Source organism: Ovis canadensis, chromosome 1 (assembly GCF_042477335.2).
Source record: "Ovis canadensis isolate MfBH-ARS-UI-01 breed Bighorn chromosome 1, ARS-UI_OviCan_v2, whole genome shotgun sequence".
Lineage (NCBI taxonomy): Eukaryota > Metazoa > Chordata > Mammalia > Artiodactyla > Bovidae > Ovis > Ovis canadensis.
The window spans coordinates 96155058-96168442 of record NC_091245.1 but is presented as its reverse complement, the minus strand read 5'-3'; the positions used below and the strand labels follow the sequence as shown (position 1 = coordinate 96168442).

General features: G+C 38.2%; 1 protein-coding gene across 1 annotated transcript in view; it reads left to right on the top strand.

Annotated features, from left to right (window-relative positions):
• SPAG17 (sperm associated antigen 17) overlaps positions 1-13385 on the top strand; it is a 259656-nt gene that overhangs the window by 133698 nt on the left and 112573 nt on the right. The window contains exons 19-20 of the mRNA XM_069602119.1: positions 8136-8317; positions 9881-9978. Of these exons, the coding sequence (XP_069458220.1) occupies positions 8136-8317; positions 9881-9978 (280 nt within the window). The remainder of the gene's footprint in view (positions 1-8135; positions 8318-9880; positions 9979-13385) is intronic.

Below are 13385 nucleotides of genomic sequence, written 5' to 3'. Positions count from 1 at the left end.
ATAAAACCCAACATATTGATCTTTACATATATTTTATAACTTAATAAAATAGATACATTTTATTTGCAATTTTTCTCTTTCAGTAACCTATTTTATGACATGTTATATAATTTACTTCTCCAGTGATGTTTATATTATTCTCCCAAGTGTGTAAAATATATCCTTAGAGATTATATTGGTGTTACACTAACCTTATGGATAACACTGACAATTATGTGTATTTTTTATGATCTGATTCTCCAAGATAATTGTAGATTCAAGGTAACAACCAGAATCACATGGTAAGTAGAATTTAATCCAATTATGTGTTTACTTAGCTTCCTGCAAGAACCCAGTGCAGGAGATACAGCATGACCCCATCTTCACCTCATCAGGGGGCTCAGCAGCTACCCCAAGGCACCACTTCTTTTGCTTCCCTCCCCCACACTGGTTGCATGTACCTGCTGAAATAAGCATCAAGGTCCTGTGTTGCCCCCTTCACCTGAGAAGCCACAGCCTACACTCCACTCCCATTTGTCTCATTAAGGTGCGAGCCCACAGTTCTGAGGATTCACAGCACATAAGGCAGTCAAACTACTCCACCTTTTATCTTAACTCTGTAGAAAAAACAATACTGTTAGAAGTTAGACTACAAAGTCATTTTCCAAGACCCTTTGCTTACACATACAGGAGCTTCCACAGTATGTACCTGGCTTTATGGAGAGTAAGAATACTTCACATGGAAAACCATTTAGAGTTAGTGGATTCCAAGGGGCTGGGTAGCAGGGCCCGATGGGAGAGATAGTAGGCCAGAAGGATGAAGAATAGATTAATCTACAACCTTGTCAGTTCTTCTGAAGTTAATTCTCTATTCAGCTTTTCTATTTCTTCTTCAATTACTTTTAGAGATTTTTATTTTCTTAAGGAACCATGCATGACATCTAGATTTTCCAGTCTATTAAAATAAAATTAATCAGTATTCCCCAAATAAACATCCATTTCTGAGAGAGATGGATTAATGTCTGTCTTTATGATTATAGCTCTGTTTCTTCTTCCTGTTAGTTCTGCATTGGTACTGTATGTGTATATATATATGCATAAAGTTATTTTTGAATTTCTATTTTTAGATACATTCTTCTTAAAGGATTGTAACTTATCAACATGATAACAAGTCTATGTTCCCTTTAATGCTTTTCACCTTGAATTTAACCATATTTGATATTAATATTATTGGAAATTCTTTTATGTTAATAATTTACTGATGTAATGTTCTCAGTCATTTTGCATGTCAACTAGGAATGATGTTTCACTATATTCATGGAAAATTGATTATAATGGTTAAACTAGTAAGGGAATTATTTTTCTCCTGTAGCAAAAAAATATCTGTAGTTGGGCATTGTCTCAGGGATAGTGCAGCTACTCACAAAAATTAAGGACCTAGACTTCTGCCATTTTTATATTCTTCTGCTTGAACTGGATTTTTAGATATATCTCTTTTTTTTAATTTAAACTTTTTATTTTCTCCTGGGATATAGCCACTTAACAATGTTGTGATAGTTTCAGATGAACAGTGAAGTGACTCAGCCATACATATACATGTATCCGTTATCCCTCCCAGAGAAGGCAATGGCACCCCACTCCAGTACTCTTGCCTGGAAAATCCCATGGATGGAGGAGCCTGGTGGGCTGCAGTCCATGGGTCGCTAAGAGTTGGACACGGCTGAGCAACTTCACTTTCACTTTTCACTTTCATGCATTGGAGAAGGAAATGGCAACCCACTTGTGTTCTTGCCTGGAGGATCCCAGGGATGGGGGAGCCTGGTGGGCTGCTGTCTATGGGGTCGCACAGAGTCGGACACGACTGAAGCAACTTAGCAGCAGCAGCATTCTCCCTCAAGCTCTCCTCCCATTCAGGCTGCCACGTAACACTGAGCATTGTTCTATGTGCTATACCATAGGTCCTTGTTGGTTATCCATTTTAAATATAGCAAGTCCAAGTAGTACAAGTCCAAATAGTACAAGTCCATCTCAAAATCCCTAATTGTCCCCTCCCCCCATCTTTCCCCCAGGCAACCATAAATTCATTCTCTAAGTCTTTGAGTTTGTTTCTGGTTTAGGTACACCTCTTTTAAATATCAACTTGAGTTTTTTAGCCACTCTGAGATCTTCTATCATTTAAAATATTCTAATAATAATAACAATGTTAATTCTTTTACATTTTAAATAACTTAATCTATTCACTTTTACTTTATTTGTAATATGTTTGGCCTCATTCTTACCATTAAATTTATACAACCCATGTTTTTACTTCAAGATTAATCCCTTTCTTCCTTTGTTAGACTCAATTTAATTCATTCTTAGCATGTGATTTTTTTAAAGTCATAAATTCTTATATTTTTCTAGAAGTTACACTTATCCTTTTAAATCACATTTAAATACTTTTATATAATAGATAGGGTTAATGAATATTAATATCATTTCCCAGAAAATGTTAAAATCTTTAACGTACATTCACATACTCCCAGTGCATCTCCTACCTCCCGTTTAGAAATTGTCTATAAATATTATTTCTAATCATAAAGTAATATTTTTGATAACAAGTAATAGAACTGAATATAAATAATTACTTACATTTAACTATTAATTTTATTCTTTCTCAACTCTTACTTATATCCCATGTTGTCTTTCTTCAACTTTTCTTTTAAGCTCTGGAATACATTTTTGCATAATTCTTTCAGAAAGTATCCCTGGGTGGCAAACTTCTTGAATCATTGTGTGCTGAAATGCTTCTTATTTTGTCATTTCATTCGAAATATACATATCTGTGTTCCGTCATCACAGATCAACAGAAAGCGTTCTGGGTTTTGTTTATTTATTTTTTTTAATGTGTAATTTATTCCCTTTATTTGCCAGTTATCGAAATAATGATTTAAGTGCCAAGCACCATGCAAATGGAACTAATTAGTTTTTCTAGCATCATTATGGATGCATGGATTTAGACATATTTGATGTGTTTCAGTCCATTGCAGTTATTATTCTTAGTGGGTTTTGTTTAAAATGCCGATTTATTACAAGTTTCTAAGAATCAAAGAGCATAATCTGATTTAAGGATTAAAAGGATCTTTCTAGTTGCTCTGTTAGGAATAGACTACAGGGACTCGAGGATAGGAACAAGGAGACTTGTTGGAAGATTATGGCAACAATCCTAGCAAAAGATCATAGTGACTTAGACCAGGATTCGGCAGTAAGCAGAATAAGAAGTGATAGGATTTTGAATATATTTAAATATGTTTTAAAAAATCATTTGGATTTCCTGACAGTTGGAAGAAGAACTTGAGAAACAAGAGTAGTCAAGATAACTTCAGGGTATTTGACTTGTTCAACTCGACATGTTGACAAGTGTAGACTTACCACCAACTGACAGGCCAAGTAGGAATTCAAGAGATACCTGTAGTAATAGGCAAGTTTGGCCTTGGAGTACAAAATGAAGCAGGGCAAAGGCTAACAGGGTTTTGAAAAGAAAACACACTGGTCATAGCAAATATCCTCTTCACACAACACAAGAGAAGACTCTACACATAGACATCACCAGATAGTCAATAGCAAAATCAGATGGACTATATTTTTGTACAGCCGAAGATAGAGAAGCTCTATACAGTCAGCAAAAACAAGACTGGGAGCTGACTGTGGCTCAGATCATGAACTCTTTATTGCCAAATTCAGACTTACATTGAAAAATGTAGGGAAAAACCACTAGACCATTCAGGAATGACCTAAATCAAATACCTTATGATTATACAGTAGAAGTGACATGTAGATTCGAGGAATTAAATCTGACAGTGTGTCTGAAGACCTATGGATGGAGGTTTGTGACATTGTAGAGGAGGTGGTGATCAAAAACCATCCACAAGAAAAAGAAAGCCAAAATGGTTGTCTGAGGAGCCCTTACAAATAGCTGAGAAAAGAAGAGAATCAGAAGGCAAAGGAGAAAAGGAAAGATATACCCACTTGAATGCAGAGTTCCAAAGAATAGCAAGGAGAGATAAAGCCTTCCTTGGATTAATGTAAAGAAATAGAGGAAAACAATAGAATGAGAAAGACTAGCAATCTCCTCAAGAAAATTAGAGATACCAAGGGAGCATTTAATTCAAAGATGGGCACAATAAAAGGACAGAAATGGTATGGACCTAACAGAAGCAGAGGATATTAGGAAGAGGTGGCAAGAAAACACAGAAGAACTATACAAAAAAGATGACCCAGATAACCACGATGATATGATCACTCACCTAAAGCCAGACATCCTGGAATGCAAAGTCAAGTGGGCCTTAAGAAGCATCACTACTTGGACAAAGCTAGCGGCGGTGATGAAATTCCAGCTTAAATATTTCAAGTCATAAAAGATGATGCTGTTAAAGTGCTGCACTCATTATACCCGCAAATTTGGACAACTCCAAATTTTCCACAGAAGTGGAAAAGGTCTGTTTTCATTCCAATCCCAAAGAAAGGTAATGCCAAAGAATGTTCAAACTACCACACAATTTGACTCATCTCACACATTACCAAAGTAATCCTCAAAATTCTCCAAGCAAGGATTCAACGGTATGTGAACTGAGAACTTCCAGATGTTCAAGCTGGATTTAGAAAAGGCAGAGAAACCAGAAATCGAATTGCCGATGTCTGTTGGATCATAGAAAAAGCAAGAGAATTACAGCAAAACATTTATTTCTGCTTTCTTGACTATGCCAAACCTTTGTGTGGATCACAACAAATGGTGGAAAATTCTTAAAGAGATGGGAATACCAGACCACCTGACTTGCCTCCTGAGAAATCTGTATGCAAGTCAAGAAGCAACAGTTAAAACAGAACATGGAAAAACAGACTGGTTCCAAATTGGGAAAGGAGTACATCCAGGCTGTATATTGTCATTCTGCTTATTTAACTTATATGCAGAGTACATCATACGAAATGCCAGGCTGGATGAAGCACAAGCTGGAATCAAGATTGCCAGGAGAAATATAAATAGCCTCACATATGCATATGACACCACCCTTATGGCAGAAACAGAAGAGGAACTGAAGAGCCTCTTGATGAAAGTGAAAGAGGAGAGTAAAAAAAAGCTGGTTTAAAACTCAACATTCAAAAAACTAAGATCATGGCATCCAGTCCCATCACTGCATGGCATATCAGTGGGGAAACAGTGGAAACAGTGACAGACTTTATTTTCTTGGGCTCCAAAGTCACTGCAGATGGTGACTGCAGCCATGAAATTAAAAGATGCTTGCCTCTTGGAAGAAAGTGAAGTGAAATGAAGTTGCTCAGTCATGTCTGACTCTTTGCAAGGCTGTGGTCTGTAGCCTACCAGGCTCCTCTGTCCATGGGATTTTCCAGGCAAGAGTACTAGAGTGGGTTGCCATTTTCCTTCTCCAGTGGATCTTCCCAATCCAGGGATCAAATCTGGGTCTCCCACATTGTAGGCAGACTCTTTACCATCTGAGCCACCAGGGAAGTCTATGACCAACCTAGACTGCATATTAAAAAGCAAAGACATTACTTTGCTGACAAAAGTACATATAGTCAAAGCTATGGTTTTTTCCGGTAGTCATGTATGGATGGAGAGTTGGACCATGAAGAAAGCTGAATGCTGAAGAATTGATGCTTTTGAACTGTGGTGTTGGAGAGGACTCTTGAGAGTCCCTTGAACTGCAAGATTAAGCCAGTCAGTCCTAAAGGAAATCAGTCCTGAATATTCACTGGAAGGACTGATGTAGAAGCTGAAATTCTAATACTTTGGCCACCTGATGCACAGAATTGACTCATTAGAAAACACCTGGTGCTGGCAAAGATTGAAGCGGGAGGAGAAGGGGACACAGAGGACGAGATGGTAGGATGGCATCACCAACTCAATGGACTTGAGTTTGAGCAAGCTCTGGAAAATGGTGAGGGACAGGGAGACCTGGCCTACTGCAGTCCTTGGGGTTGCAAAGAGTTGGACACGACTGGGCAACTGAAAATAATAACATTACTAAATCCCAGTAAGCAGTAAGATGCTATCAGTTCAGCTCAGTCACTCAGTCGTGTCCAACTCTTTGCAACCCCATGGAATGCAGCACGCCAGGCTTCCCTGTCCATCACCAACTCCCAGGGTTTACTCAAACTTATGTCCATTGAGTTGGTGATGCCATCCAACCATCTCATCCTCTGTTGTCCCCTTCTCCTCCCTCCTTCAATCTTTCTCAGCATCAGGTCTTTTCAAATGAGTTACTTCTTCCCATGAGGTGGCCAAAGTATTGGAGTTTCAGCTTCAGCATCTGTCCTTCCAATGAATATTCAGGACTGATTTCCTTTAGGTTTGACTGGTTAGATCTCCTTGCTGTCCAAGGGACTCTCAAGAGTCTTCTCCAACACCACAGTTCAAAAGCATCAGTTCTTCAGCGCTCAGATATCCTTATAATCCAACTCTCCATAATGTAATCCATATAATCCATACATGACTACTGGAAAAACCATAGCTTTGACTATATGGACCTTTGTTGGCAAAGTAATGTCTCTGCTTTTTAATATGCTGTCTAGGTTGGTCATAACTTTTCTTCCAAGGAGCAAGTGTCTTTTAATTTCATGGCTGCAGTCACCATCTGCAGTGATTTTGGAGCCCAAAAAGATAAAGTCTGTCACTGTTTCCATTGTTTCTCCATCTATTTCCCATGAAATGATGGGACCGGATGCCATGATCATAGCTTTCTGAATGTTGAATTTTAAGCCAACTGTTTCACTCTCCCCTTTCACTTTCATAAAGAGGCTCTTCAGTTTCTCTTCACTTTCTGCCATAAGTGTGGTGTCATCTGAATATCTGTGGTTATTAATATTTCTCCTGGCAATCTTCATTCCAGCTTGTGCTTCATACAGCCTGGCATTTCGTATGATGTACTCTGCATATAAGTTAAATAAGCAGGATGACAATATATAGCCTTGACATATGCCTTTCCTGATTTGGAACCAGTCTGTTTTTCCATGTTCTGTTTTAACTGTTGCTTCTTGACCTGCATACAGATTTCTCAGGAGGCAAGTCAGGTGGTCTGGTATTCCCATCTCTTTCAGAATTTTATACAGTTTGCTGTGATCCACACAGTCAAAGGTTTTGGCATAGTTAATAAAGCAGAAGTAGATGTTTTTCTGGAATTCTCTTGCTTTTTCAATGATCCAGTGGATGTTGGCAATTTGATCTCTGGTTCCTCTGCCTTTTCTAAATCCAGCTTGAACATCTGGAAGTTCATGGTTCACGTACTGATGAAGCCTGGCTTGGAGAATTTTGAGCATTACTTTGCTAGCATGTGAGATGAGTGCAGTTGTGCGGTAGATTGAGCATTCTTTGGCATTGCCTCTCTTTGGGATTGGAATGAAAACTGATCTTTTCCTGGTCAGTAAAATGCTGACATATACATAAATGCACAAGCAGCTTAGGGTGTAGAATTTAGGATGAGGGTATTCACAAGCCTGATAAGTTTATAGCAAGACTACAGTGTTTCAACTAATCCAGTGAGTCAGTTAGCTGGTGGTCAATTCAGATGGTACCTATTGTGCTATAAAATTGCCCTATAAAGACATTTTACCATATTACTCTGCAATTAACAGTGCTAAGAATGACTGTTTCTCCAGATTGTCATTAACTTTTGGTATTATCAAGCATTAATCTTTGATTTGGAGGGAAATATCTAATTTTTAATTTTGTAGGTCTTTAATCATGAAGGAAGTTGAAGATCTTTCTTATTCATTGAATATTTATAAATGACTACTTTGTACAAAATATATTCTACCATAGATCTCTATATTATGTTTGTTATATGGGCAGTTTAGAATCAGTTAATTTTTGAAAAGTTCATTTGCACAATCAGTATCTTTTGCACTTGTTGACTTTGAAGTGAAGTGTCAGTTGTTCAGTCACGTCTGACTCTGTGTGACCCCATGGACTGTAGCCCACCAGGCTTCTCTGTCAGTGGGATTCTCCAGGCAAGAATACAGGAGTGGATCGCCATTCCCTTTTCCAGAGGATCTTCCCGACCCAGGGATTGAAACTAGGTCTCCTGAACTGCAGTCAAATTGTTTACCATGTGAGCTGCCTATTAACTCAGTTGTCACCTGCTGATCTTTTCCTTTTTTAGAAATTATTTGGAACTTGTTGCAAAATCCATTCAAGATTGGATCATAAAAGAAGAAGCTATATATCAGGAAACTAAAATGTCTGATGAAATCAATAAAACTAAGTATGAGCTGGAAATAAAATCTTCTGTTGCTACCAAAGTTTCTTCTACTAGCAAAATTTATTCTATTAAGAAATCTAAAAGTAAGTGACCAATTTAACTTATATATAAAGTCCCAAGACATTCTGCTGTTTACTAATTAAATCAAGTCTGTAACTATTTCAGGATTAAAGAGTTGTCCACAACATTTCTGTGACTCTTCACTTTCCCTATAAAATAGAATAGCTGCTTTCTAAATATGATGAGAATATTTGTGTTATATTGATTTGATACTTGTCTTATATTGACCCCACTTCCTGCCGGATTTGAAAGATTCAGTCTGTTCAGATTAAATGTGATGTTAGGGAAATGCCAAATGTCTTTATTTTGGTGGGCTTGATAGGTTCGCTATCTAAGGTTTGTTGGCAATGTATGAGGTAAATTCAGAGACAGTATGTCTCTGTAAGAATAATTATGGTTGCCAAAGTGAGAATAAAACAAGACCTTCCTTATAAGAGTAAACAAAAGGGTCCTGAGCCTAACTGGGGGGATTAGAATAACAAATGAAGGGAAAATGAATTATTGGGGGCCTGTGACATGGATTAGATGGGATGTTGCATCAATATACATTTTTGTTTTTGTTGTTTATTTTCATGGTGTTGATGCTGCAAGCAGAGAGAAGAAGGTGACAAAAAGATAAAGGATACTTGATCAATGAATGAAATGTTGATGTAATTCATCTGGAAAATAAAGATATTTTACTGGGTTCAGACAAAGGGAATGAACTCTGTGTAATTACTATTCATTATTTCTGGTAACTAAGTTGAGAGTGATTTCCTATAAATAAGCAAAACTATATAATTTCCTAAGTTTTTGCAACCTCTATAAAGTACCAGAGGAATTAGTGCTTGGCTTGATTCTAAGATGAAACTTGGCAAACCAAGTCAACGATTCACCTTTCACCAAAATGGTTCCATAATCTGTCCATCACTTCAGCCTTCCTCCAGGTGGGGCAGCACAGGACAGCACCAAGTAATTAGAATACTCAATGGGACTGTATAAGACAGGTAGGGCCGCCCTTACAGTTATATCCAGGTCATGCTTATCTGCTAGTACCAAGGATTGTGGGTTGACTGCCTTTTCTTTATTCTGCTTCTGAGCAGAACTGAAAGCTCAATAATTATCTGGGTGTCTGTGGACCAAAGTCAGAAAATGATCTATTTGAAATCAGAGTTGGAATGCACCTGGTAGGTATTACATTCTGTTTGAGGCCTCTCAAGTCAGGACAGATATAAATCTTCACCACAAAATAACTGTAATGGCAAGAGGAAGGCTTCAGTATGGAAAGAAAAGATAAATTTGTCCTGTGTGGTTTTAAGGGGTTAAATTAGGATTAATTAGATTAAAACTCTAGTGAAAGTCCACCTCAATAAAAGCTTCCGAATCTCAACACATTGAGAATGGAATGCACTGCCTCCACTGACGGTGAGTTGTTCATCCCTAAAAGAGTTCATTTCTACTTCAGATGTCCACTCTAGAGATGACCAAAAAAAAAAAAAAAAAAAAGAATTCAGGTATGAGTGAATAGGGATCTCCTACAACTCAGATGTTTGGTCCTTCTATGAAAATTAGAGAGTTTTACCAAGTTTAATTTTCTCTGGTTATAGGTAACAAAGGAATGAGCAAAACAGAAATATCAGATCAAGAAAAAGACAAAGAAAAAGAGAAGGAAAAGATTAATTTTATTTTAGAAGGCTCTCTCAAGGTAATCCAAAGAAAGACAAATGACACTGACAAATTACAGGTGCAAAATTATTTTGTGCTAGAGCATTTGTGTAGCATCACAGGAAATGGTCTTTTGCTAAACTCTCAGATAATTGCATCTTCAATGAAATAACAGTCTCTCCACCAAGCTCATTCCTCCACCAGATGATAAACCTTTAGGGAACTCTGCCAAAACCCAGGGCAGTGCCCCTTGTTCATAGTTGGTATACTTGCTGCTTCTGTGGCAGCGGTTTGTTTTTGTTTGCATTTTTATTGGGATTTTTAATTACAAAAGTAATACCTGCTTTTACAAGAAAACTTAACCTGGCTGGCCTAAGCTCCTGAAATCAGAAATAGTAAAAGTTTGGTTTGTCCTATGCTCATACAAGCATGCATGCACAAATGTAAAGAAAGTTTTCATGTTTGGTTTTGGTTTAGGTTTGAGATATATATATATACATATATATATATGTATATATATGTGTATATATATATATATATATATATATATATTTTAACTCTGCCACATACTTTTTTCTCTTATCAGTACATCCTGAATATCACTTCCAGACAGTATCGAGAGATCTAACTTGTCTTCATAGCATTATATTAGTCTATCATTTGGATGTAACTTAATTTATAAAACAATTTCCTTATTAATAAATGCTAATGTTTAAAATATACAGAAACACTCAACTTTTATATAGTCAAATCAATCATTTTTGGCCAAAATTTAGAAGACACTGCCAGATTTTGGCAAGGATGTGAAGTAAAGCAAATTCTCCTATACTGCTGAAGTATAAGTTGGTACTTTCACTTTGGAAAATGGGCATAACTACTAAAGTCAGACATACGATTTCTCTTTAACCTAATAATGTCACTCCTAATTGTATACCTGATATGCATGCACGGGTGCACCAAGACATACGGACAAAGTTGTTCTTGCAGTGTTGTTTTTAACTCTCCCAAACTCAAAACAATTCAAATATCCATCAATAGAAAGTCTAGAATGGTTTACTCATGTGATGAAATACTATGCAGCTCTGGAAATGGCCTCTGCTGCTGCTAAGTCATTTCAGTCGTGTCCGACTCTGTGCGACCCCATAGACGGCAGCCCATCAGGCTCCCCCAGCCCTGGGATTCTCCAGGCAAGAACACTGGAGTGGGTTGCCATTTCCTTCTCCAATGCATGAAAGTGAAAAGTGAAAGTAAAGTCGCTCAGTCATGTCTGACTCTTAGCGACCCCATGGACTGCAGCCCACCAGGCTCCTCCGTCCATGGGATTTTCCAGGAAAGAGTACTGGAGTAGGGTGCCATTGCCTTCTCCAGGAAATGGCCTCTAGCTTACAGAAATATGTATGAATCTCACAAACATATTAAGAAAAAGAAGAGAAAGCTAAAAGACTATATATTGATACATTATATAAGATTTCATTTATAGAAAATTTTAAATGGCAAAGCTAAAAAACTAATATATTAAAAACTAAGATGCTGGTTGCCTTTGGGGCAGTCCAAGTGGGTAGTAGTTGAGGAGAATGAAGGGGGCTTCTGGGGAGTTAGAGATCATCTATTTCTTGACCTGGTGGTTCTTTTACAGGAGTGCTTACATACATGCATCAGTCGCTCTGTCACGTCTGACTCTTTATGACCCCATGGACTGTACCCTGCCAGGCTCCTCTGTCCCTGGAATTTTTCAGGCAAAAATACTGGACTTGGTTGCCATTTTCATCCTCCAGGGGATCTTTCTGACCCAGGGATCAAACCTGCATCTTCTCCTGCATTGCAGGCAGATTCTTTACCTGCTAAGCCATCAGGGAAGCCCACAGTAGTGCTTCAGTTCAGTTCAGTTCAGTCACTCAGTCGTGTCCGACTCTTTGCGACCCCATGAATCGCAGCACGCCAGGCCTCCCTGTCCATCACCATCTCCCGGAGTTCACTCAGACTTATGTCCATCGAGTCTGTGATGCCATCCAGCCATCTCATCCTCTGTCGTCCCCTTCTCCTCCTGCCCCCAATCCCTCCCAGCATCAGAGTCTTTTCCAATGAGTCAACTCTTCACATGAGGTGGCCAAAGTACTGGAGTTTCAGCTTTAACATCATTCCTTCCAAAGAAATCCCAGGGTTGATCTCCTTCAAAATGGACTGGTTGGATCTCCTTGCAGTCCAAGGGACTCTCAAGAGTCTTCTCCAACACCACAGTTCAAAAGCATCTATTCTTCGACGCTCAGCCTTCTTCACAGTCCAACTCTCACATCCATACAGGACCACAGGAAAAACCACAGCCTTGACTAGACGGACCTTGGTTGGCAAAGTAATGTCTCTACTTTTGAATATGCTATCTAGATTGGTCATAACTTTTCTTCCAAGGAGTAAGTGTCTTTTAATTTCATGGCTGCAATCACCATCTGCAGTGATTTTGGAGCCCAAAAAAATAAAGTCTGACACTGTTTCTACTGTTTCCCCATCTATTTCCCATGAAGTGATGGGACCAGATGCCATGATCTTCGTTTTCTGAATGTTGAGCTTTAAGCCAACTTTTTCACTCTCCTCTTTCACTTTCATCAAGAGGCTTTTTAGCTCCTCTTCACTTTGTGCCATAAGGATGGTGTCATCTGCATATCTGAGGTTATTGATATTTCTCCCAGCAATCTTGATTCCAGCCTGTGTTTCTTCCAACCCAGCGTTTCTCATGATGTACTCTGCCTAGAAGTTAAATAAGCAGGGTGACAATATTCAGCCTTGACGTACTCCTTTTCCTATTTGGAACCAGTTTGTTGTTCCATGTCCTGTTCTAACTGTTGCTTCCTCACCTGCATACAGATTTCTCAAGAGGCAGGTTAGGTGGTCTGGTATTCCCATCTCCTTCAGAATTTTCCACAGTTTATTGTGATCCACACAGTCAAAGGCTTTGGCATAGTCAATAAAGCAGAAATAGATGTTTTTCTGGAACTCTCTTGCTTTTTCCATGATCCAGTGGATGTTGGCAATTTGATCTCTGGTTCCTCTGCCTTTTCTAAAACCAGCTTGAACATAAGGGAGTTCACAGTTCACGTATTGCTGAAGCCTGGCTTGGAGAATTTTGAGCATTACTTTACTAGCATGTGAGATGAGTGCAATTGAGTGGCAGTTTGAGCATTCTTTTGTGCTTACTTGGTGGTAATTCACTTAGATGTTCACTTAGGATTTGTGCTCTTTTTGACTGTATGCTGCTGTTGCTGCTGCTGCTAAGTCACTTTAATGTATGCTATAGCTTATCCAAAAAAAAAAAAAGTTTTTAAAATATCTGTCATTTTTTATAATGTTTTTAGGACTTCTTTGCTTTTGATTCCATCAGGTTGATTCTACCCTGAGTTTATGTTCATTTTCATGCACTCTGTTAGAATATTTTCATAGATATGCTTTTCATAT